Raw genomic sequence first — 26875 nt, 5'->3', positions numbered from 1 at the left:
CAGATGAGAGAGAGTGGGAGGATACCGCGAGGCGGAACGGAACGGAACGGAGCGGAGCCAGCGACTGGCCGCACTCGGCGTAGCAGCGCGCATCGCGAAACACGGTGGTGGCTAAATCTTTGTCCGCTGTTTAGCTCTGATTCAGTCGTAGTTTCGAAGCGGCGCCGAGCGAGTGACGGTTCACTCGGTCGCCACTCCGTCCGCTTCTTCTTCTTCTTCTTCTTCTTCTTCTTCTTCTTCCTCCTCCTCCTCCTCCTACTCCTCCTCCTCTTCTTCTCGTTTTCAAACCTTCTCGCGATTTGCCTATAATTAAACACCGTCCCAAAAGAAAGAAACGCTTCCTCTCCTTGCCTCTGCCGTTCACCTTGTCCTTGCCGCGAACAGAATGAAGCAGGGCGGTGAATTCTTCTCGAGAGTCGACGAACCAACCAGTACGCGATTCTATAATTAACGGGATACTCGTAGCCACGTTTCGGCCAGACAAAACGACGTGCGCCACGGCGAACATGCCTGCCGAGGAACTCGTGTACATCGTGGCGTGAGTTAAACCAGAACGAAAGTGGATAAGGATAAACAGAGGAGGATCGACTGGATAAGGGATGCTTTCGTGTGGAGGGAAACACGCCGACGGCGAACCTTGACCGTGAGTTGGCCTATTGACCGGCTCTATTTTCATCTTTCCCAGCGTCGGCATCGTAGAGTGTAAAAGTGAATAAAGAAGAATAAAGTTTTTCTCGTGACGGTGCTTTGCTGGTAACTTGTGCGACGAAACTGTAACGGAACTAGCCTGTTTTCTCGAGTGCTCGACCCAATTTTCCGAGAATTTTGTGTTGGCGCAGAGGCCGGAGAATCGTACAAGTGCGTTCGCGTTCGCGTTCAAGGGTTGCCTGTTTTCGAGCGTTTGTTCGCGATGAGCGAGTAGAAAAGGAGCAGCAGCAGAGAGAGATCGTGGAGGAACGCTTTTAAACCGATGAGATGACAGTGCTGTGCGTGCTGTGGGCAACTCTGTCCACCGTGGCATCGATCCTCGCCTGTTCCGGATTTTACCTGCCTTATTGGATTCAGGTGAGCGATCTCCATCTTCTCTTTTGCTCGATCCAACGCGCGACTCCCCGCTCCACAGAGCAACCAACGTGGCACCGTTCTAATTGCGGATCGTGCTTGATAGCTGGCCCAGCTGCACTCTACCTACTCCTTCCAATCGTATTTTTATCGCAATACACACACTGTGTTCCATGCTGCTCTTTCTAATGCTTTTACTTTCGTTAGTCATCAAAGACATCATGGTCCACGTGCGAAGGAACTCGGGGAATTCATTAGTATTTTTAACTGTAGAATATATCCTCCTGTTCTGTCGGAAAAACTCTGGGGCGCTGTACATATTTCTTTTGATCATCGATATTTCGAATCTCGATATGATATTTCTTCTCTTCCGGTTGTTCGTTTTTCTGCAATTCGTTGATGGACCAGCTTCGCGCCAACAACTCGTACGTACTAACTCGCAATCAGTCCGTTTGAAGCGACGAACGGCGCAGACAGAACCCCTACGGTGTGACAATGTTTCCTGTCCCAATGACGAATCAATCGTTCCCGGAAATTTATCGCTTTTCAAATCAAATTGAATCCGTACAGAGATCTCGTCGCGTCGTAACGCCGGGATCAACTGGAGTTTAAAAACTCTTCCGCCAGAACAAGAACACGCCTCGCGTTCGAGAGTTAAACACCAGATGCGCTCGTTAATTAACGAGACGAGACTGCGAGGAAACGCAGCCACGGATAAAAGTGAATAAATTCGGTGGGGAGCAGCAGCGAAGGCTGACCTCGATAAAATTAAATTTCCAATATCAATTTTACCGTGCTATGTCGAACGAATTGCGTTGGCAGCGGGTTTTGTAATTTAAACACAGTCATTTGACCGGATTAATAAACAGTGCCGGGTAAATTGTTCTTTGAACCGTGGAGTGAAACTAACGAACCTTGGCTAGAACGAATCACTGATCTGGATCGTTGAATCGACGGATCTTTGTGTAATTTTTAAGTAGCTTCGCTGAAAGATTGTTTTAGAAAAGTAGAAAAGAAAATTTCGAATGCTATTGAAATGACCGAAAAATGGCAGTCGTTGGGTGGTCGTGTTGTCGCGTTCTCGCCTCCCATTTCTCTGGCTAGATCGAGAAAAACAAGGGAAAGAATGTTTTTAAAAAGAAGAAGAACACCTATTTAAAGCACCTGCACACATAGGGTGCGCTGCAACGAGAGGTTAAAAAGACGTCGATGGTTCCCGATGTTCTTTGATAGCATCGAGCTTTCATCGAGCCGTTAGTTTCGCTCCATAGTCGTAAAACCGTACGACGTCGTTTTTGTTCGGGGAGGAACGCGTTTAGAGGGTAGAAGGGAGCGAAAGGGAGAGAAAGAGTGTACGAAGAAGGTTAACAGGAGCCGTTTGCGTGGCAGGACGTTTGGCAAGACATTGCGATCACGCGAGAAGGGAAACTTTTCGACAGCCGAGGATCGTTGTTCGGCGCGAGCATTAAATTGACGCGAGAAGCTCGAGCAATTTCGTAGCATCTCTGGCCGCGTCGCGAAACCGACAAGAACCGGCTGGAAAGCGTCGAAGCAACTTGGAAACTCTATCGCGAAAACGGCAACCCATATTAATGTCTCCCGGGATGCGGAAACGTTGCCTCGGGTAACAAAGATCCAAAGAAACGTTAATAGGTTTCGAAGTTCTCCGCTTCCGTTTGAAACTGCGAGAGACGAGCGTGTGTACTTTCATCGCGATCCCGGCTGTCTGCACGCGAGCGTGTGCAACTCCTTCCTTCCACTACCTCCGTTCGCGCTAATAAAATTTTATCGACTACCGGGAATACGTCTTTATACCTTAAGATTATCCGCCTTTCGATGAAAATATTTTCGATTCGCTGCTCGAAATTCAGCTAAACAGAAGATTTCCCAGCGCGAATAATCCTATAATCACATTTATCGTAAAACGCACGAATTGAAAAGTTTCCGCAATTACGCCGCTGTTAAACAGCAACCAAGTTTCCGTTTTCCAACTTCCAGTCCAGTAAACGAAAGGGTGAAACTTTGGAAGGCGAAATTCAACACTTTCTTCGCCCTCGGAGTAAACGACCCGCTAATTCTCCCCTTTAGCTTACTCATTTTCCCCGCGTAATCGAGCGTAATCAAGCGTAATTCCATTACACATACACACACACACACACACACACCCCAACCTTTCGATATATTTCAATGAATCAACACTTGCGATGAAAGGAACACCGTTCCTTTCAGTTTGCTGCATTTCCTATTCAGAAACTGGCAAATGGAGAGATTTGACGGTATACATATTCTGATTCGGATCTGTTCATGATCCGAACGTAACTCGGTAGGCCAAAAGCCGTGGAATCGGGAATGGTTGAGTCGTGTACCATTAGCATGCCGATGAGCTCCGAAATTGGCAGATTATAAATTTTGCATAAAGCTGTTTATACGGTTTAGTCGCAATGGAACGCGTTTTCGACCGGCCTCGTTACGACGCTGCGTTTAACGAACCGTTTGCAACCGGTCAAACGAGGAACGACATTCAACAAGTGCACGCGAAAATGTTTCGGATCGTGCGAATGATCGACGAACCTTTAATGACGAATGGTATTTCCATAGGAACCGTTCGATTCATAAAGCCAGATGAAATGTAAACGCGCTTCCTGTTAAACGTTTAACTCTCAGTATCTACTGTGTGATAACAGATATTTACACTAGTATAATCGACCAGCTCCATACGCGGAACAAGCAGCTAACTGATTTTGATTCGTAACAATCGGAAATAGCCAGCTAGCTAGCCGGTAGGAAACTTTTCGAAGATAACAATGTGTATTCTACCTACCAATATTGTATTACGCGTTGAAACATTCACGAAGGTTTCGCTTTATTTGAAAGATCAATACCAATAATATCCTCGAGCTGTTTCCAGTTCCACCCTTGGCGCAATTACATTAACGAAATCCAGAAACTTCAGGAAGAAAAGAATAAATCGTCGGCTATCGAGCCCGGGGAATAAATACCGTTTTAATTCCCGCCTCGTTATTCGCTTGACGACCCTTTAATACACGATTCGGTATGAGAGTTTGACCCACTGACTGGAAAGTTTGCCGATTCTTCTTTGAGCATTAGAACGTAAGAAAAATCAATTTACGACTTCTCATTTAGTTTCGAGCGTTCCTTAGGAATTCAAAAAGTCAGCGTAGAACTTGAAAGTCGAAACTTTAGATTGCTCGCTGGTTCGTTCACTCGAATCCAAGCTGCGCTAGCAAGCTCGTTAATCCGACGCAGATAACGGACGCGAAAACAGTCGATGAATAATTTGGACGCCTAACGTCCCGTCCTTTCGAAACGTATATCCTCCTCGAGCAGTCAAGCGTCGAGCGAACCCTTTAAATGGCTTTGAAAATACTCGAGTAGGAGGGATGAATAAATGTATAAGCGAATTTACATTTGCGATCCTACGTTCTCGCTTCTTCGCTCTACTATGCGTGTTGGTTAAACTAGTAGTATGGCAAAGCTAGTTCAGTCAGACACGCCGAAAGAGTATACTACCCTACATTTCACTCACCCTTTCAGCAGTTTCTTGCGAGAGAACGAACAAGTCATTTTCAATTATCATTACTGTCTATTGTTATAGAGTAAGTGCTCCTTGGTTAGGAATCTGTTAACGAAGAAAGGTGAATTTGCGGCAACCTCTAATTAGAACCATTTACGATAGGGTAAAATAGAGTTGGATCGTTTTTGGTGAACAATTTCCCCAGAAATTCAGTCGGACTTTCAAGGGTTCATTCGAGTGGGAAAGGGGCGCGCGCTTTTAACAGGCTCGCGTGCAAGAAAGTCGTGTTGCGCCCGCGTCGCGACGCTCAACGGCCGTAGCCTGCAAAACTTAATCTCTCGAGGAAGAAACTGTTTGGCACGGGGTCAACGGTTTTCTTCGTGGATCCAGTTGAAACGCAAAACCTCCGTTTGGAATCCGGCGTAGCAAGAGTAACGATCCATCTGCTGCTGTTCTTTCGATCCGAGTACCATTAACCCAGACCGAAATTCTCTCGAAAATCAGCGAGCAAAAGCAACCTATTCGCGACGAGATTCCTCTTTGAAATTTCACCAAACCTCCTCCTCGTCGCTTTACCTTCAATTGCTCGTCGAGAGAAGTTTTCAACTCCGTTTCACAGTAAAGAGCAAGGGGAGAATAGTCGCGAACAATTGACTCGATGAAATTAGTAATATATTCCGATAGAATATAAAACGTTTGCGTTACTCTCGACGAATATTTCTGGAAATTCGTGAAAAGTGAAGAACTCGGACAAGATCGGTTTCTCTTTTCCTTTCACAATTATTTTCCTGAACACGCGATTCTTTTGGATTTCAGGGACGACTGTTGGGAAAAGCGGACGCGTACTTTAGTTCCTTTCGACGCTGCAACTATCCACGAATAAGGGCGCCGAACACTGCTCCAGAGATAGTGTACGAGTGCGCCAGGTACTCCAGGTACGTATATCCCACTTTTCTTCGCTTTAGACCCCATATCTATACGTTCGATCGCGTTTCACCAAGTTTCCTGCTTATTTTTTCCATTAGCTTCGCAAGCAAAGTAGAAAATATAAGTCTACTTTCGAGAGCGTATGATACCTAGTCAGAAATTCCATATCGCGACCATGTTTGCGGAAAAATCTTGCTTCTCATTGGCAAATAGGCAAATTTTTATGAATGAAACGTAGCAAAGATCACGGAGAAATTCGTACGGATTATTCGAAGCCAGTCTGCCGGAAAAGTTCAATTTCCCGGCACCTCTTCACGCTCTCGCCCTCCCTTCGATATCGTTTCCGTTCGCAAACGCAATCGGCGAGTTAATTTCGTTCGACGAAGACGTAAGGTCTCGTAAAATTTTCAACCACCAAGCAAGAATAATTCCACGGAAAACGAGCACGATAAATTTGAAAAACTTTCTACGATAATTCAACCGCATTTTCCACGAGTTCGTAACATAAACGCACGCTAGTAACGAATTCGTTATTGAGAAACAGATAACTTACACATGGATACGATTTGCGAAATCATGAAATTTTTATTTCATTTATTTTTTCCACTCGATAAAACGGTATCTTTTCGTCTCTCTTTGATTCGCGTGGTAGGAATTTAAAATGTAATTTCCCAGTAAATATGATTACACGTGTATCCGCTATTTTAACTGGAAACCAGGAAAATTTGTTTTGACCGTTTGCTGGTATCAGCTCGATGTCGTTTGGTGATACGGATTTTTCCTGTATAAAACTGCTATGCTCGTGAAACAAATTGCGACACAGATTGATCACGCGTTTGTAAAATGTTTGCTGCAATTTTTTTGATGTTACAGATACGTTTGAACAGAGATTGCGCGATGATTTCGAAATAGATGATACGAGGCAAAAATTGAGCATTAGAGTAAATTGTACGGTTTCCGAGGAAAGTCATATATGGAGGATGGCCGCAAAGCATGGGTGTAATTTCAAATCGACGATCACGAATGACTGCGCGTCTATATCTCTGGGTCTATGTACGCGAGACACCGTTTACCACGAATCTAACCACCGTACTATATGGAAATGACCTATGTTACGTATTTCAATTATGGATCAAAGATACTAAACACGCATACAAGTACACGCGGATGACGATCTGGTTTAGTTTGCTTTCGACGTATGTATGTTTGGTCAAAGGAGAGAAATTTAATGGAAATGAAAATCACACGGTGAAACCATGGGCGCTTCTTTGACCAACTGATGTTTTGGATGTTGGAAAATTGAAATTGTTAGAGAAAAGCGAGTCGCAGGGATCGAAATTTAAAATTGTAGTCGATTGAAACGTTCTACGCCACGGTCGCGCGACTCGTTCGAAATTTTCAGCTAAAGCCAAAGCACGTTAATTAAAAGTAGTGCACCGCTATCGTTGCTTCAGCGATTCTGACGCGTTTTTTCACACGGTGTTTACATTTCATTGGAAAAGCCGTATGCGCTCCGCGTGTTTCAGGTTATCCGAAATAGTTGAAGCGTGTGGCCTGTTTCGATTCGTGAAAGCTTCTTTGCCTCCGACTGCACCGTCGAAAGACAACACGAAACTTTTCAATATTTATTACATCCTTTCGTTCTGGCGTATAATGCACGATAAAGAATGCAAATTCAGAGTTTCCAAAAGTGGATACCAATTTCACCTGCATGGACGTTTATCGATACGGCAAAAGCTATTCTACCAATCAAATTGGCGATACACAGAGGAGCGCGAAATAATTGAGAAACTTAAAACATCGATCTTCGATTTTCAAATCATAATCGAATCAACGACCACAATTATCGAGCGATAAATAAACTCAGCTTGAGCGGACCGACTGACCGAGGAGAAAATTTAGTTTAACTTTCAATCAAAGTTACGCTTCAGCCCGGAAAGCGTTAATTTACAACTTGAAATTCAATTTCCATGAAATTTTGTCCACAATACAGTTTAACGAACACACCCGGTGGCCAACGGTATAACTGGGAAAATATTTGATTGCAGCTTTTGGGACATACCGAGCGGCTGGTGGCAAGCGAGTACCGTCACGATGGGAATCGGCGTCGCGATCGCCGTGATCGGCGCTTTAACCTTGCTCGCAGCAGCTTCGAGCTTCCTTCCACACATCCTAAAGACACCAAAACACACCAGAGTTTTGGGTGCCTTGCAACTACTCGCTGGTGAGTATTACTCGCAATCTTCCTCGTTCTAGCGACGTTACAAGATAAGGGGCGAGAGTATAATTTCCTAGGACCTAGGCAATTCGAGATTTATTTCCTCTCCGTTTCTCTTTGCTGCTCAACCAAGTATCGAGCGGTGTATCGTTGGAGGTCGAGGCTCGTTGCACCGGCCGATTACGTTCCGCGAGTTTAAACGGTAAATAAAGCGCAAGCGGGTCAGCCGTTTTCACAAAAGAATAAAAAGCTCCAAAGTATCCACGGTGTGAACGTCCGTAGTTTAATCGCAAGATGCGATTTCGAACACATTAAATATTGAAGATAGCGGTTAGAAATTTAACGAAATAGTTGAAAATTTGTCCCTCGTCGATCGACAATAAACGCGAAATGAGAAGCTTTAATAACGTACGAGTAGAGACTTTAACCCTCTTTGGGTCATTTACCCTGTCTCCATTCGGCTGGCGAACGGCTAAAGGCAATAACCGCGATCCTGCTGCGTCGAAGAATCGAGCCAACAGCCAACAGGATTGGCAAGCAGAAAACTAATAATAATTTCAGAAGAAGAATATATTTATAGGACTTACGTAAAAGAAAGATTAAATTTGAGAGAAAAATTGGGCAAAGTAACAATATCTTTGGTATCCGATTGCGAGTACCATCTGTCCTGATGGATACGTTCAGAAACTGATCGATCGATCAATTACTTGTCAGATACTCTACTCGTAATTGATGTAGCTGTTAATAAGCTGCGGAGTGACGGTCGCGCTATACTCGCGGTAAACTTTACACCGGTGCCGGTGTCTCGACGTCGAATCGACGACAATGAGGTAGGTAACGCGTTCTATAGCAAGTTTCACGATAACTTCGACACTGATCGTGAGTTCTAGTTTATCTCGCATAATAGACGAAACAATAGATTTCCTGACTAGGTTGTACGATAGATCTGTCGGTGTAGAACATCAGCTGGTAAATTGAATTTGTCTCGAACGTTCCGTGTTGTCCTGCTACTTTGTACAAGTGCACAAATAATGAAAGAAGAGTAGAGCGTGATTCAGGCTGAATTGAAAACTTGGAGAGTTTAATTTGACGATGTTATTTTAGCCTGGAGGTTAGTATCGTTTTAAAGCAGGATAAAATTGAACGGTTTGCAAAGTTTCGAGAAAAGCGATCCGGCGTGGATCGATCGAGAAGTAGGAAACGAGGGAACCAAGGAGAAACGTTAATAGGAACGTCTGGTTGTTTGCGAAGCAATGGAAAGACATGAGGTTTCACGAGAACGGCTAGAGAACCGACTGTCCACAAAGAAAACGGATATTACTCGAATATCATTCTTCTTTCAAACGTTGACGCGTTCCATTTTCTCGCTCGCGTCGCTTTTCCACTCTCGACTCCGTCGCGTTTAAAATAGCTTCCCACTATTCCTCGCTCTGCCTCCATTATTGTTATTAATAAACGCTCGTAAAGGATTTACCCTTCTATTCTTTCCGATCAAAAACGATTTATAAAATGAAAAATTGTAGAAAAACAAAGCTCTTTCTTCGTCATTCGTTGCGATTCTAAGCAAAAAAGATGTTAGCAAACGGCGCGAAGAATGCTTTGCAGCGAACGATGGTTGTTCGTCGAAGCGACGATAACGCGAAACGCACCAAGGCAAAACAACCTGATGAACGTAATCGGTGACGGCTGATGCCCTCGGTTATCCAACCTATCGCGTCGACCGTGCACGGAATGCCTGGTATTCCGATCGACCGTTCAACGATTAACCCTTCTGTTGTTGGCTGCTGGAAAATCTGCTTTTCCTGCCACCTCGTGTAACGCGTTGTTCCACTCATTTTTATTTTCGGCTAGAATAATCTGATAACGAATCGTTTTCTGTTCCTTTTAATTATTTCATTGAATAGTAATTAGATCAGTTAACATTGAAATAATTAAAAACGTGGAACGCTACACGTATTTGAGCAGACAATTTAAATTAATTAGTTTCGAAAAGGGAAAAAGTTGAAAGGAAATCTCGCGGTTCGCCGATGGTTTCGATCGAACATGTATGTACGCGTAAATCGAAACAAGGTTCGAATTATATCGGCTTGATTTTCCAACGGGTAGCAAGAATTCGAGGAATTCCTGGTATTTGCTCGATCAAAAGGATCGATCCCGTAGTGGATGGAAAAGACGGGAGATTTAAATCGACTATTAACCCTGTGCTGCCATTTTCTCGTTACAGCAGTGATGATATGCGGCGGTCTGGTGATGTATCCCATAGGATGGGACAACCGAGAGGTACGGGAATCCTGTGGGAAGGGTGCTAATGTATACAATCTCGGTGAGTATAGCTCCGAGGACCGATTTAACGATCCAACGTCTCCTCTCTTTGCCGCGTTCCCCACAATTCTTGCGATAGACGAGAAGTTTTTTCGTTCTTTTGCAATGTAAACGCGATAGTAAGGAGGTAACCGCGCAACCATCAGACACAATTACAGTGTTAGATGGCGGCTAACCAAAGCGAAGGAAGGAAGGGAAGAGAAGGGACGTGTCAAGGCGTTGACAGACGTATCTGGCATCTGTTTCAGGAAAGTGTTCGGTGTCGTGGTCAAGCCACCTGCTGGTAGGCTCGGTGGCGCTGTTAATGTTGTGCTTTGGATTGAGCTTCTGCGCGGCACGACACAAGCCGTCCAACCCACACACCGATCCCCTGCGCATTTGACAATCGAGATACTCGCAATCGATTCATGCCTACGCCTCGCCGAAGACGACCAGCCTCTCCTTCGTCACGGTCTGTTGATTATCGCTCCCCTCACGAGCATCCAACCCACCAGCCTTGCCTCACCTCGCCACCTGCGTTCACCTGGGTATACACTGGTTTACACGCACCCACCTGCGCTAGCACCCAAGTGCGTGTAACGTCGTACCACCCACCGTCTACTTAGAAACGAATATTTCGTGTCCGTTCGCATCTACAGACAGTGAACGCAAGATTTTCTTATATACATAGGTATACTCGTATGTATAAATTGTCATCACTTCAATTTTACGTTTTACACTTTCCTACACGGTTAATGTTTGTACACGTGAACGAACCTGTATGTTGTAGAACGTAAGGATAATTGAACAGGGAGTTTGTTGCGTTCCGTGACGAATTTCATGTGTCACTCCAGCGTGACTATGTCGCTTCGAGACAAACTACACCTTTAGACGAGAGGTAAACGAAGTATTAGGGTAATTGGTTCGTTAACCCTTTAGCTATCTACATGCCACGATAGTGGTTTCCTTTTGAAACGCACCTTCTACTTGGCTCTTATCTTCTCATCGTTTAGTTCCTTCCAATTTTACTCTACTCATTTCAACCGCGGCTAAAGGGTTAAATCATCGATAAGCGAAAACTTCTTTATAAGATACGAGTGAAAGGGAATGAAATTCTGAGCGTTTTCGATTCCTATTTCGGGACTGGATCGTTCGACAAGGAAAACTCGTCGAGATCGAATCGAGATCGTGCTCGATTAATAAAATTACCAACTAGAGCATGACAATTTTAAATGTCTGTCGAATCCTGTTCCAACTTGTCTTCCAAACTTGTAGAGGTTGTGCTTGAGTATTTCTAAACAGCTACGTGTTTCGCTTTTCAAACCTACTCGTTTCCTGCTCTCATTTTCCACGTCCCTGTTTCTTCTGTGAGAAGCAGTCACGGTTTGCGGTTAACAGGCTCGTGTCATAATCGCGTTCGAATTCTCATTACTTATCGTTAGCGAAATTAAAACGTTGAATAGTTTCGAAGGATCAGAGGCCCTCGCGATCGATTCTCTGCTGCTTTTCGAGTCACTTTTTCGAGATTTCGCTGGAAACGTTATTTCTCTCTCGACACCTTCGACCGTACTCGAGTTCAACGGTTGCTTTGCCACCGAAGGGACAATCGTACCCATCTTTTTCATGCTGTCTCTTTGTTTATGTCCATTGGACTGATTCTCGAGATCTGTCGCCAACAGTTCCAACACCGAGGATGGAATGGACTTTCCACGCTTTCACCCCATGCTTTCTCGGATTTCTTGTTTGTACAGGATTCAGGGTGTGAGACAGGTAACTAGCACAATACCGGGACAAAGTGTCCCTGGGAAAATTACAAAATCTCCATAGAAAATGTCGAAATTTAACGTTCGACTCGTTAACAACGCGAAAACAAAAGTCTAAAACTAAACAAAAGCTGCGTTCCACTCATGAACGATTCCCAATTAGAATAATGAATCGCGGCGATATGCCGTCGACCCCTTTCCTAACCTGTGCGCAGCAGTCTTCTCGAGAAGCGTAGTTGGTTCGCAATTAAAATTACAATGGCGGCTAGGAAAAATCGGGAACGTGTCGGGCTTAATTTTCGAGCAGAGAACGAAAAGCCGACATTCCGTGAAGGTACTCGCATTGTCCGAACTAAATCCACCTTGCAAAAAGCGAAAACGAGCCAAAAGAGGCTTCGCGCATCGTCGCTTCCTTGCAAACGCATTCGGTTGATCCAATTTCGATGCACGTTTCGAATTCATCGTAATTCAGACCGCATTTTTTCATTTGGTCGTGATTCTTCGTTGCAGCAATGTTTAAAAAAATAATTTTCATCAGTGTATCTTGCGTCGCGTCGTAAGCAACGAGTATATTTTCTCGCAAACGTGCCACAACGAAAGGGTCAACGCTTTTTATTTCCATTTACTTACAATCTAAAGGTATATTGTTCAAACCGACGATCTTCTACAGCTCCGAGGTTTTCCATCTATTGAAAACTTACGCTGCCTTTTAAACTTTCGGTAGAACAACGAAGGATAATTTTGCAGAAAATGTCGTTTCACTACCGTTTCCTCGTTACCCGGCCAGACGAGATAGAAAGGCGGACTGGGACAAGCCCTAAATCGCGAAAGGGTAGACCGCGGACACAATTAGTCGACGCGTGGCGTTAACGAGGCCAAGAAAAGGAAAGCAACGGTGGAGGCGAACTAGAAAGGTGGCAGCAAGAGTCGCTTTTACGTTGGCGGTTTCCGTTTCGCAGGGTGGTCCACTCGACTTGGTCGAAAATTTAGCTCGCGCAAAGTAACAGAGAGGTAAAGGGGAAAAGAGAGAGGCGAGTGGACAGTGGATGGGACGAGAGTAAAAGAGAAGCGAAAAGTGAAAAGCGAGGGAGGAGAATAGAGGCCGCGGCTTTTAGCGATTTCACCAGATTTTCAAAGGCGGCGTTGTTTTTCCCGTCGCGCGTTGTTCAGAGAAATCGTGTAACACGCTTCGCGTTTCTTACTCGCTATTCTTTTCTCACAATTTTCATCTCATGGACCGTGATTTTGCGATTCCGATCTTCGCTGTGTCGAGAACTATACGTTCGCCGAGACACTCTGACCTGACGTGGCTTTTTGCACCCTTCGCGGTTTCTCGAATAGATTTTTATTCTTTATCAGAGCGTGAATTTAGCGGAATTGTATCGTTATGTACACTGTGTTTGAAAAGGGAAAAGGGAAATGGCGTTGCTGTGAACGGAGTCGTCAGTTAGCAAATCCCTGTCTCGCACAGAATACGTAGTTATAACAGTTTAACGGAAACGACTTTGAAAAATCCACGAGCATGGTAAGAATAGTTTCTTTCTCGAGAAAGGAACGTTTCTATGTGTCGTTTGCGTCGACACACGCTTTGTACGCGTGTAACGGTGCTCGTCCTGAAAATTATTACACTCGACTTCCCGTTTTTAACGTCTTTTCGCGTTCGTGGAAATATTTTCTCGGTGAAAGAGTAGTTCCTGCGGAACGGAAAGGAAAAGTAGGGGGTTTAAAATCAATCGTCTAGCGATCGACGCGATCGATCGGTCGATCGGTCGATCTATCGACTATGTTAGCTGTCCGCGAGATGCTCGAAGCAAAGTTTCCTTGTAAATCTCGCTCTGCCCGCTCACGTCTTTGCGACTCGCTTTCCTCCTCTAGCTATTTTTCTTTCCGCGAGCCCGCTTTGCCTCTTATCGGAACGCTCGTCGAGCCATTTCTCTCGCTGCGAACGGGACACCAGTCGAGTTTATTCTCTCGACTAATAGAGCTATCGAGAGGCGAACTCGTCGAACGAAGGAATTGTTTGGATGACAATCTTGCTCAAATTGCTGAAAGTTTGCTCAGTCGTCTGGAAGGTTTAAACGCTTTTTCACGGTACGCGGGTTTTTTCAGACGCTCTGTATAAACGCTTTAAGTTTCGTGTTCGTAATTGGAGGGTTGCCAAAAATTCCCTTTGATCCGCGACGACGAGCCTGTCGGAAAAGATCCACGGGAACGGCAGATCGGAGAGTTTCTTGAACGTCGTGTTTTCTGCACCGTTGTTCAACAGCCTCGCGACGGAATATTCAACGAGGCCGCGAGCGAAACGCTCGTCGATACCTCGAATTCCTTCTCGATATCGTTCGACCTCGTTTTTCCGCGCCGCCTGACGTGATACGCGTTATACAGGGAACGGAAACGAACCTCTTAGGAATACAGGTTGAGGTACGAAACGCAATTTCGTAATAGTTTCCCCCTCGGTATATGGATGAAATTTTCCTTTGTTCGCGTTACCGAGTCGAGCGGTTCCTCCACGGTGACAAGGGGTGCTACTAGCTACTAGCTACTACCCTTTAACCGTTTCCTGCTCCTCCCGTCGATCCGTTCGTGTCGACGATTAAATCAACGACCCGAGGCGTACACTTTGATTCTTTGAGCAGACTCTGACGGCATAATCGACGCGTAAACGACACTGCAAACGAGACATCGTTGCTGCTGAACGATGCAATTTGCCCCTCGTTTACAATTCGATCCGGCTACGAGCATCGCGTTGTCATCTCGATTGAAAATTATTTCGTAAACCAGCTTTACTCCTCCGATTGTTTACCCAACATCGTTTCCTCTTCATTAAACAGAGGGAAGAAAACACTTTTAATACGTTAAATTCAATCAAATAATTGATCGAACGATTGCCAGTCGTTTTCGTAAACTCCAGAAATAGCGTTAAATCGATTGAGACGGATTTGTAACCGTTCCACTCGATCCTTTGCTCCTTATTTGCATGTAAATTGCTATCCTTTCGAGGACACGAAAAACCTGCTGCCTGAATACGTTGTCGACGGTGAAGAACCTTCGTGAATGAACCCCTTCGCGACGGAGTTTTAGTAAGCGCACAATTTCCTTTGTTGTACGATTTGTCCTCTTTCAAACTAACTTACAGCATACGAAATTTAATTACAGTTAAATTGTAACTTCAATGTTTTCTAGATTGTACGATCTAGATCGATCAAAGACAGATCCAGTCGAACTAAAAGAAAAAAAAAAAAAAAAAAAAAAAACCGTGTACTAATAATTGACGTTCGAGGAACACTATTCAATGTAAATAACGGTAGCGCGATCGTGCGACTGGGTGGCGAGACAAAAGTAAATTTTGTTTCGCGTCCGAAATGGGTTCGACCGTTTCGCGTTGATGAAGGTTAACCAAAGGAAAATAAAATTCGGCAATATTTTTTCACAAAAAATCAGACCCGTTCACTCGAAACGTTCGTTAATCACGTTTCTTTCTCAGACCAATCAATGATTTTTCTGTTTCCGTGGATTTCAACAATGCGAAACGACGAATCCAGAGTTTGGATCGAGCGGCGTGATCCAGAAGAGGATCGTTGTATCTCTGTGTGGTGTGTGCTCGAACGAGTGCGGCCGAACTTTGGATTAACCTGTTAACTGCGCGAAGATCGAATCGATTGATTCTTAAAAGAATTATATCTTTAACCCCTCCGAATCGACGAGGTGACCTGCTAATTGGCGACGCGTCGAAATGAATTTAATTGCATCGTTACATTCTAATTAAGAGGAAGGTTCATCGTACGAGTATAGGTTGCATACAAAATTAATTAATTATACCCTCAAAGGAGAAACAGGTCTTTTCAGATTGAAAAATTATTCGGTTAACAGGTTAACTGAGTTAATTTTCTACGATAAGGAACAATATAGAAATTCATGGATGCGACATACAAAAACTTGTGTACCGGCTCGGGGGGGGGGGGTTAATTGCATCATTACGCTTTAATCGAGAGGAAAATACAGTATATTAGCATACGTCTACGTGCAAGATGAATGAACTTTTCTTTAGCGAATTTTTGTTGCGAGAGCGCGAGAGTGCAGTTTTTTCGGGTTGAAAAATGAGTCGGTTAACAGGTTAACGACAGCCATCGAGAGCGACGTGAACTTTACGAGTACACCCCCTTGTACATATTCTATACATGTACGTATAGCGCGTAAATACTCGACACGACGTAAATGTTACGTATTATTATATTTTATAATAAAATTTGAATAAATGAACCTTTGATTGTGCTTCATTTTCCTACCATCCAATTTTCCATTTGGGAGAAAGGTTTCCTAAATAATTCTCACTGGATTCCCTTATACCCGGAATAAAAGGAAAGCTGGAAATAGGCAGGCGGCGGAGAATTAATAAATTAGCAATCGTATCGATTCAACTGCGATTGCTAAGTTAACGATTTCATGGGGAAACGGTCGAGCTAACTCGGCTAAACGAAACGAAACGAAACGAAACGAAACGAAACGAATTCGAATTCGAATCGATACGCGACTAATCCGCGACAATGCGTCGTTTATATCGGAAACAAAAGGTACGCGATCCGAGGCAGGTGAAATTAATTGGCTGTCGCATCGCCGTGACCGTCCAACTACACGAGCACCAACGAAAATCCAATAGTTTTCCATTTTTATCCAATCCATTGTCTTCGAAATTCGGTGAGAAGGGGGGGTTCTCGTTCAACGACTCGAATCGAGAGCAACTATTATTTCGCTGAATCGTAGCCATCCCTCTCCTCTCTCCTCCTTCCCTTTTTTATTTCGAATACATGTTGTTTAATTGGAATTCATTCTCGACGCCGCGTACAACGGGGCAACGTAAATATCGCGTCTCGCGCCACCAAACTTTACAATTAAATGATCCCTGAACTACGGGGAATCGAATTTTTTCTCTTTTTCCGTTAACAGAGTCGCGTACGAAAAAGGAATCGGCGGAATAGCAATCGGGCGTGTTTAACGCCTTTCGAGAATCGCGGACGCGATTCGAAGGGAAAGACAAGCTACTCGAACGTCACAGAGAAAGAGAGTCTTTAAACTTGAGATTTTTCCTCGAGTTACCTTGCAATGGACTCTCAGCGGTTTCAAAGAAAATCTCTTTTCTCACTGGTTCCTAGGCTTCCTTTGTGAATGCTCCAACACTCGTAGGAAGAGTATCCTTCAAGGAAAAGCCTTTGTCCTTGTCGATCTTTGAACGCGTTCGCGGCTCGTCTTCCTAGGCGATTCGTATTTCTCTGCCGAGTGCTTTCCCCAATATTTCCATATTATATATTCCGTCCTGCTTGATGCGTCAGAATTTATGCGTTTTCATGGACAGGAAGCTGGGAAAAAACGGTCTGACCGTAAATCATCCGTGTTCGATGCTTAGGAAGAAGAAAAAAAGGGAAAGAGGAACGCGACGAAGAGTAGAATACGTGGTATAGGGAAAAAATTGCATCGAATTTCGTGGATGGTTGTGGCAGGGTAGCCGGTGTTCGGGGCTTCATTTTGGTCGGGGCATCGATACGGGTTACAAGCGACCTCTAAAACCAGCCATCTAATTATCCTGCACAACGTACTTAATTGCTGACTACGGCGGCTGCGGTGTTCGGGTTAACTCGACGCTCGGTTTTCCAGGTTACAGTTTCCGCTGCCGCGCCGCGCCGCGCCGCGCCGTTCGCAACGGATAAGATCATTTTTTAAACGAAATATTCACATTTTCAACACGCCGCGCCGCCGCCCTAACTCCATGGTAGAAAATTCTTTTCTTTCACTCGCCCCCGACTGTGTTAAATTCCAGCCGAAATTCCTACGATCGTCGAGCAATCTTTGATTTTAATAAAAAATGTAGAAGACGTAAGAGGATCGGTGCTGTTGCACGTGGTCTCGAAGGGTAAACGCTCTTAGGTTCGACGTGGCGAGATATCGAGACGTCGTTCCCAGCACTTCGCTCGACCGACGATAAATTTCTTTTCTGGCAAGCTATGGAAAAAGCACGTCGAACGACCAGCCAACGAAAGAATGGGCTGACGTGCAGCGATACAGACGAAAAAAATTGCTGCCACGATAAGAAGCAGCAAGAATGGGGAAAAACGATGACGAAGAAGAAGCGGCAGAAAATGTGGACAGACGTGGATTAGCGAGGGAACACTTTCGGAAAGATTACATCCTGGAAAAACGCATTTTTTTCCCCTTTCTCGGTATCCTTTATCGCAAGCCGCTCCTAAAACTGACTATAGTTGTTCAAAGAGTTAAAAGTAACAAGGCTGGAACAGGATGGAAAACGATCGGAAAGTTTCGATATCGAATGCAAACAGGACGGGGTGAAATTCAGCAAGCGGAGAGTCTAGTCTAGCAGTTTGTTTGAAAGTTCATAGCACGGCCGTCTGACATATACGCGCCCTATCTACTTGAAGATTGTTCCTTTCGTGACACGAGGAAACATCAGGAAGACGCGATGCAACTTCGACAGCCACTCTTTCCGTTTAAATTCGTCTCGCTCGGTTTACCTGACTTGTATCTTCTTACATACATACGCATCCTCCTTCTGCTCGCGTTTCTCTCGCATTCAAATCGAATCGTCTGGGAATAGATGCGTTACTTCCTCTTTGATCCTCTTTTCGAGACGCAGTTCGCTGTTAAACCTTTCCCACGACGTTTCCTATTTATTTCCCATTCCTTCTATAGATAAGTTGCCAATAGAAAGATATAAATATAAAAGCGAACGAGGGTAATTGGGTGTAGCGGTGTCGCGAGAAAATATCGCCTGGTCGGGGGATTTACCGGGGGGCCATCGACTCATCGGGATAACGCTCTATGAGCTCTCCTTTCGTCTACGACATAAATTTTCCAACACCTTTTCTCTTGCGGTTATCGATCACCTTGCTATCGAATGCGACAGCTTTCGCGGAAAGAACGCTTTCTACTTGAATTTTGAAACGTCGCGTCGGGTGACACGATCGTCTACACGAGAAATTAACAAAGAAACGAGCAGATACTTGGAAAGGAATAGACTCGTTCTCTCTCTATTAAATAAATCTCTGCCGGTCTTCCTGTTGATCTTGGTCACTTTCCAACACCGGATGAACTTTTATCGCATAACAAAATTCGACGTCGCCTTTCGTCTCCAAAAGCAAGGCGCCTGATTCGCCTGGCACTCGCATTTCCAAATTCTACAGGCTGTTTACACAAAAGGAATGGAGCAGTAACTGAGCGATGCAAAGCGGACAAGCTCATTGGTAAAACCGAGCAATGCAAAGTGGAAGCTTGACAGTCCGTTCGTGAATCTAGTTGCTGAATCACTAAACAGATTCAAAGCTGGAATCTACGTGCGAAGTAGCACTTGTCTACGATCGACGCGATACCCCTTTCCGTTTGCGTTTCATTCACCTCCCCCACTCTTTCTTAAGTTTCCTCAAAATTCTTTTCCGCGAGTTGGATGGTGCAGAGGTGAGCAAAGGTGCGTAAGAGTGGTAGTGTCACGTGAAATAAAACACCGGCATAACTGTTTTTCACTTTAAAATTTAAATTACGCGGATTTACGTCGGCCAACGTTGAAATATGATAACCAAGCTGGCAGCAAGGAGAAACTCGCTTTAAGCGTATTTTTTCTCATTCCTTTGGATATTGTTTCAGCCGCTTTTGTTCCATCCCCTTGCCCCTCTAACTCTGTTCGCTTTCCTTCCCTTTTCGCGACATTCCAACGACGCTGTAATTTGCAAACTTATCGAGCCGCGTTTTGCGACTTCCCCTCGGAACCGCCAGATAGAATCGCTTTTTTATTTCTCTTCGCTTTCCTTTTATTCACGAATTTCAATTTCTCGAAGCGACGGGAACGGAGATATTTTATTATTACAAAGATACGGTTAATTAATGTTTTAGCAAGAATTCGAATCACGTTTACTTTGCTACGGCAACTTCGTCAAAGTAGAAAGAAGAAAGTAAGCGGTGGAAGAGAGGATCGTTTCCAGTGGTCGTTCAATTTTACTTCCGTCGTTTTACATGACGCAGCAGGAATGCTTGTTCTTATCTGGTTGGCAAGATCGTTACTGTTATCCTTTATCGCGATACCTTTTCAGACGCAATGCGAGTACGCGTAATGTTCGGTTGAAAATTCCCGCGGAACTGTGAACCGTTCAGGATACAGTTCCGGTACGTTGCGCGACAACGAAATAAACTCGACGAAACTGCACCCTCGAAGCGCTCGCGACTGAATAAAATCCAACTGTTTACGACGTTTCGTACCGCTTAACAACAAAGCTATTCAGAGGAACTGTCATTTATCGAAAATCGATAGCTATCGTTCTACCAGCAATTTCGGATATCAACGTCAGCTTTTAGTTCTTCTCTTTACGAGCTGAATTTATCATCCAACTAGCCGTCAGCGTTGTTCGTTTTTTAATTACTTTACTTACCCCGATTCGATAATCTCGATTGCCACAGGAGGCTTTAGTTTTTCGATTTTACAAAATAGTGGAAACTGTTTGAAACTTCGATAGAATCGAACAGAGTGGGTGTTCGATGAGGGAGCAGTAGAGGAAACGATCGCGATTTCCTGTTAAGAAGGTGAGAACGGTACGTGACTGGGTGGACGAAAGGAGACGCGAAGGATGAAACTAAACGTTGCTCCGCGGCGCGTCGCGCGGTCGCGAAGAGTCAGCAAACAGGGCGATCATGTTTTGACTCTAGGGGATGAATATTTGTTCAACTCGCCCCCGGGGAACGGGACGTACGCTGCTATATGCCGGCTATAAATACTGCTTTGTATGCATGCTGGCTGAGAGGACCGCCAAGCAGAGATAATAGGAAGGAAACCCCGGAGAAGCTACTTTGTCTAGCTCCTTCGCTTGCTCTTTCCTACTCTCCTCGCTTCTGTCTCGCTTTCAACCCCTTTCCTCTTATCCTGGACCATGGTATAACGACGTAATAGCGGTGGACCGGTCTTCAGCCTCGCAACAGCTACCCGCCTTTCCAAGAATAATTACTAACGTAACGACGACAAAGTCGAATAACTCGGCTAACAGAAATTGTTTCGATGCTTGGGCAAACTCGGAAACTTTGTTGGATGGACGGTTGCTAGGAACTGTAGATTAAAGGAATGAGAACGGCACGAGTCGAGAAACTGTTTTGCTTCGTTCGCCGATTTTAAAGGACAAGTACCGATTGCTTTATAGAAAATTCTCCGGCTATTCTAAAACCTTGCGATGTCATTTAGGATGACGAGCTGTAAATATGTCCAAAGCAGAAATGAATGTACTCTAGTTGAATCGAAGTTTCAAGGAAGTTTGGATGATACTTGAGAGAAGTTGGTTCAATTCTTGGAACTTTTAGAGTGCCCTTCTTGATCGCTATTAGGTTGTTGCGTACGAGTGAAAAGGTTCGTGGTAATTCGTTGGAATTTCCTAGAAGAAAGCTGTTGGAATCGAACGAGTTTGTAACGGGGCTATTACGACACGAGTGTTGCAGCAAGACGAACACGGAAAGGGGTAGTTTGGCCGCACGAATGACCATTTATCGGGGGTTTAAGCTAACTGCGTCCGACTGTTGGACTTGACTTCCAAGAGTAATTAGTAACTACGCGAACAGCGAGGAATGAACGCAAGTTCGCGAGCGGAAGGTGTGTACGAAAGGCAAGTGACGCGACCCCGAAATATCAAGGCAGCCGGTGTTGCTGGCAGGGTGTCACTGCATCGTGTTTCAAGCTGAATCCAGCCGAATCGAATCGAATCGAATCGAATGGAATGGAATGGAATGGAATGGAATGGAGTCGAGTAACGTAACTGGACCGTCGCGTCGCGCCGCGCCGCGCCGCGCCGCGTCGGATCGCATCGTTTTCCATCGGACCGATAAAATTACCGCTTCGTCGTCGCGACGAAATTAAGTCCTTTCAGTGGAATCGCTCGACTGCGAGTGGACACCGTTCAACGGAACATCGCTTACCAATGGCTTCCTCTATCGTTCCGCAAACGAGATATCGCAGCCGTATCGACGAGCTAACGCAAACTGTAAATTTCGTCGGTGGTAATTTTGTTCGCCGTGGCAAAAGCATCGAGAGAACGAATTTCATCGTTCCTTTTATTAATTCGTTTCACCGAACGACTATGCCATGTGAAATCGAGAAATTCAATTTATTTCAGATTAATGGCTGGATTCTTTTGTACGAGAGCGAAGGTAGAACGGGAAAACATCGCGATTGATGCCTGGATGTCGAAGGAGCTCCTAAACGTTGGCGTTCGGGGGAACTCGCCGTTTTAACAAATTTCACGAATGAAAATAAAAAGTAAAAAGAAAGATGACGAAGGCACTTGAATTGTTTTTATTAGAAGAGACGAATCTTCAATTTGATCGCTAAAGGGATAAGAGAAGAACCTGGGTGTCAGACTGTCGAGTCAAGACGGGATATGATTAATGAGCGTTTAATGCGAGCATGATGAACGTTTAATGTCGCGGCTGATATACAGGGTGTCTTGCAACGAGTGGTCAAAATTTCGAGTAAAAGATGAACACGTTTGGTGGAAAAGAATTTCTCTTTGAAACTCGGTGTTTTTCATTTTTAGGGAAACGCAGAAAATATTTTTCACTGGTAACCTGTGACTAGAAAGCAAAATTTTTTAATAAAAGCACACCAAGAATTGTGAACCCTCTGGTTCGAAGACTCGCGCGACGCGCGTGACACTCGTTCCATAAACGAATTCGTGAAACGATCGTGTGCCCGACGAATTCCATCGACGAAATTTGAATTTTATGTCGGTATGGTCCAACAGGTAGAATTCCCTTTTCGCCTGTTGGCATCGCCAACATTCTTTCGTGCCAACTTTGACGAGATTGTTGTTCGACGCCTTTCTACGATCTCTTCCATTCCGACTTTCATTCCTCTCATCTTTTCCTCCGCAACGCTCGAAAAATCCTCTCCTTGACGGTATACCGACACTCGGACCTACCGTGAAATTTGCATTACGTATCACCCACGCACCGGGCCAATCAACGTGCAAATATGGATGAGCCTCTGCTGTTTTTTAAAAGCCGAAAAATTCCCGATACGTCAAAAATTTCAGATTGTTTCCGGATAATGTCGCGTGTAGCCTCGTTTTATGTTTCTCCTGAAATATCGGAAATATTTCACGATTTCGATGCTCCCTTTCTTTTTATCCTCGTTGCGTTAACCAGCACAGAAAGAAAGGAAGCGGATTTATTTTCAAATTAAAATCAATAACCGCGTGGCTCGAGTTTATTGAAAGTCCGTGGCTTTTGTGCAATTTCGCAGAGCTTTGCTTCTTAATCCCACAGGACATGCCTTTGCTTCTCTCCTCCCACTCTTTTCTCTGTCGCTCTTTCACCCCTTGTTCTTCGTCGAGCCAACCGGCAACTCATTTCCATTCCATCATCGTGCGATCATGGTCGCGTTTTGGAAAATTCACCGGCAAATTAGACGGTGGTCGCCCGGTGCTCTCTTAACGGGACGCGATCACGGAATACAAAGTGTCCTTTCGTCGAGAATGGAACTTTTGAATTTTGCGGGACGTATCGATCGTCAAAGAGAACTCGGTTACAGTGCATGCTAACGCGCTGAATTTTCCACGGAAAAGCGTCTATAGTATGGTGGGAGTATGGAAAAATCCTAATTAATTAACACGCATCATCGTGTCCCAGGAAGTTTCATTTCAACAATTTTGTTTGACGAAACAACGACATTGTCGTTTGAAGGAGAAGATGGAATTTCCTTGGTTGGCGAGTTTTTGCTCGGCTCGCGAAACGTCGCGACACGCTTTGCCAAGAAGTTTGCCGTAAACTTAGGCAAACTCGTTACGATTCCCTTTCTTCAAATAGTCCCCTTTGACACGTTCATTTTCCGCTCGCTTTGAATTCCTTTTTAACAGCTCTTCTTCTCTTCTCTTCTCTACTCTAAGCCTCGCCTCGCCTCGCCTCGTCGTTACCACCAACCACGCTTTCCAACATTTTTTTAACTTTCCACCGTGCAGCAACTTCGCGGTCTGTTTGCCTTTCTAATGTCCATCGTAGCCGCAATATTCCGACTGTTTACACCCGTTTCCCTTTTGCCCCGTTGCAAATAATTTTTAACAAGCTGTCCCGAGTTCTCGAAACTTTACAAGGTAAAACAAAGGTGTTTGTTCGATTCAACGATATTTCATATTATTGTCGACTTGTAATAAATCATTTGAACGATATTTGTGTTTGCAAAGCACTAGTTTCCAGGTTCGTTGTTAATTTTAAACATTCCAAAGTTCTCAAATTCAATTCTACTTCCGGCTGGTTGAACGGTGTAACAGTTTCGCGATTGCGTACCTGTTGGGATTGCTTCGAATGAAATTTAATATTTCACAAACAAGCCGGTTGCAGCAGGAAACGCTGTTTATTCTACCGCGATTGTTTAGAATTTAACATCGTGCCCGGATAGCTTTTCTTTTGCAAGGAAAAACTTTTGGCGTACTTGGATTTCCTCCCGCTTAAACTTTCCATACATTTGCCATCGTTTATACGCAAGGGTAAGAAAACTGGCAAACTGGTCTAATTTCGTAGAAATGTGTTTACGAAATCGTCTATTGTATTATTTATCGTTGAACGCGCCGTTGAATCGGTAGATCTTTGTTTTACATCGACATTTTCAGCGTCTTCCTGTGTTCGCTCTAGCTTCCGGTTTCCGTATCGGATCCTGACCGGCAGAATCCGCCAACTATTTGTAATTTTCCGCTCGGTATGCCCCAGGAACTCCAACATTTTCTGCCTCGCGTTCCCCGCGGCTGCCGACGCGGAAAACGCGGACGCGTCCAAGATAAATCGTGGACAGTCTGCCGTTTTCCGGCGAAAGAAACGCGGACGTTTTCCGTTCGCTTTTCCCCTCACGGCAAAGTATCTTCCACTGTGGAACGTTCGACGTCGCGATAAGTCATCCGCCTCGATGACGGGCTATCGCGTGAGCAAAACAACTTCGCCTTCAGTTTCCCCCTACCTTTCTTTCAACCATTTTTACACGCTGCTTCTCAGGATTTAGTAAACGGCCGTATCGCATTTCTCATTCGATGTCTCACAATCAGATTTTATACGTACGCGCAACCATTTTAGAAAGATACAATATAAAGGTAAATAAATAATTCAAGAGTAGCATCAACTCCGAGTCTCATTTCCGACCTCGGAATAAGTACGGAGGTGGCTGAATGACAAGGAGCGGGCGACGGAAGTAGAAAATTCATGACGGAAGGGATTAATTCGGCAAAAGGTGGTTGCGCGATCGATGCCCGCCGCGTCATTTCCGGCTTTTTCCAGTGGGAACGGCCGGATATTAAACTTTCAGTAGATCGAATTTATAATCGACGCGGCGTAATTGGACGAAAATAGAAGCGATACAAAGATGGAAGACGTCGACGTCGAGGCGGAGGTAGTGGTCGAGGCTGACGTGGCGGTGGCGCGGCGACGCTGTCACCGATTTTCACGATTCTCACCGTGTACTTGGCTGCTCGTTAATTATTCAGCGACACCGCAGAATCGCGCGACGTCCGTATAATGGAAACGGCCGAGATTGAATACCGTAACCCGTAACCGTCTGCCAGATTCAAGCCGGATCACGGCAGTCCTGCCGAACCAGCCAACTTTTCCAGCTCGATAGAATAACCAATTCAGAATTCAGAATTCAGAATTCAGAATTCAGACTTTGATCTTTTCGTTTCCACTCGTTGAATTTTTATTGTTGTCCGACTCTTTTAAAAATACGCCGGTCAAACAGCTCGTTTCAAGAGGAAACTCTGTTCGAGTATGAAATAAATGTTGCAATATTATCGAAGAGCAACGTAAACAATTACGAGCTGATCGAACGATACGCCGTGCTTCAAATTAATTAGATGCAGCGGTTTTATTCGCAAAGGTATTGGTAAAGTGGAAAGAAGGATTGTGCGTGAATTGGGTTGCAATCGTTAGTTGTCGAACTCTGTTTCAATTTGTAGAGAGAGAGGAGAGCATACAAATGGCAAGAGTTTGAAATTCGGTATTGTTTATTTAAACGCTTTCAATCGAAATTGAAATGGCAACAAATCACTGCACGATGAGAGTTATTGCAGAGAATAACCACGATGCTTACGCGCTCGACAATGAATATTGCCGGGAATTTAGCTGGGAAATGAACGTTTTTTTAGAAACGAAACAATGGGAGACGGTAAGAATAAAAAGTAACGTTCCATCTAACAGACGGGATAGAAAACTGACGATAAGTTCGAGTCGAAACTACGTCGACACGATATTTCAAGAAAAAAAGGAAAGAAAAAGGTAAGGTTGACGCAATTTTTCCTGCGTCTAACCAGAATCGACGAGCTCAGTCTCGACGTTTCACGTTTTACGATCGTTTCTCGATCGTCGGAACATATGCCATCGACTCGAAGCGATCGCTACGAGGTATTGCTGACTCCGCGCAACGATCCTGCAAATAGTTCTCCATCATTTTCCATGTCGTAGCACGCGAAATACCTTGACGAACGGCTGCTGCGGATAGCATCCAATAATCTACGATTCAGTAGAAATAAAAACGCCGCCGTTCCAGAGAGACGTTACATTTTCCTACCCCTTAGAAAAGGACTCGAATAATTTTCGCAAAGTTACAAGGTTCGCTTCAGAGAGTATTATTCTGTTTATATAATTTTCCTACGGGTAGAAGACATTTCTGTCGAGACTTTCATGAACTTTCGAGCAACATCGAAAACGACTGGAAAGTTTCCCTGCCGCCACCGCGCCGCGCCAGATGCGACGGATCATTCCGCGAGAACAAGCAACCAGGTAGTCGTTAATCAGCGCATCGTTTGCGTCGATCTCGACAGATTTTCGAAAATTTCGTACACGGTACTCGATGAAACAGGTGCGGCAAGTATGCGGTTTATGGGGTATGGCGCGTGTATAAACACCAAACAGGCAACGAAATTAAACTAACTTTCGAACGTTTCGAATCGTAATCAGCCTGTGTCGGATTCCAATTTCTGAAAAGTTCGCATTCGCTTAGCCATGGACGACGGTCAATGTATACGAAACTCGCAACCACCTCGCGTTTTCCGGAACCAC

At 44.6% G+C, this 26875-nt stretch overlaps 2 protein-coding genes across 3 annotated transcripts in view; one reads left to right on the top strand and one right to left on the bottom strand.

The window, feature by feature from the left end:
• LOC117608422 (band 7 protein AGAP004871) overlaps positions 1-26875 on the bottom strand; it is a 126611-nt gene that overhangs the window by 31787 nt on the left and 67949 nt on the right. The window lies entirely within an intron of this gene.
• Positions 61-17308, top strand: LOC117608423 (LHFPL tetraspan subfamily member 6 protein). Of its 2 annotated transcripts, none has more exons than XM_034333517.2 (5): positions 61-1065; positions 5414-5532; positions 7573-7748; positions 9970-10065; positions 10313-17308. In XM_034333517.2, the coding sequence occupies exons 1-5, from the start codon at positions 976-978 to the stop codon at positions 10444-10446; spliced, it is 615 nt and encodes a 204-aa protein (XP_034189408.1). In that variant the 5' UTR covers positions 61-975; the 3' UTR covers positions 10447-17308. The 2 variants fall into 2 exon arrangements, with proteins under 2 accessions (XP_034189408.1, XP_034189407.1); XM_034333516.2 differs by having other exon boundaries at positions 63-1065; positions 9967-10065.

The sequence above is a fragment of the Osmia lignaria genome, chromosome 15 (assembly GCF_051020975.1).
Source record: "Osmia lignaria lignaria isolate PbOS001 chromosome 15, iyOsmLign1, whole genome shotgun sequence".
Taxonomy (NCBI): Eukaryota; Metazoa; Arthropoda; class Insecta; order Hymenoptera; family Megachilidae; genus Osmia; species Osmia lignaria.
Note: the sequence above shows the minus strand (reverse complement) of the source record. Positions and strands in the feature narration are given on the sequence as shown.

Bases quoted from the DNA above. Each gene is read 5' to 3' on its own strand.
- LOC117608423 (XM_034333516.2), top strand. From the start codon at position 976: ATGACAGTGCTGTGCGTGCTGTGGGCAACTCTGTCCACCGTGGCATCG. The intron at 1,066-5,413 runs GTGAGCGATCTC...TTTGGATTTCAG, and splicing joins ACCTGCCTTATTGGATTCAG to GGACGACTGTTGGGAAAAGC. The intron at 10,066-10,312 runs GTGAGTATAGCT...CATCTGTTTCAG, and splicing joins TGCTAATGTATACAATCTCG to GAAAGTGTTCGGTGTCGTGG.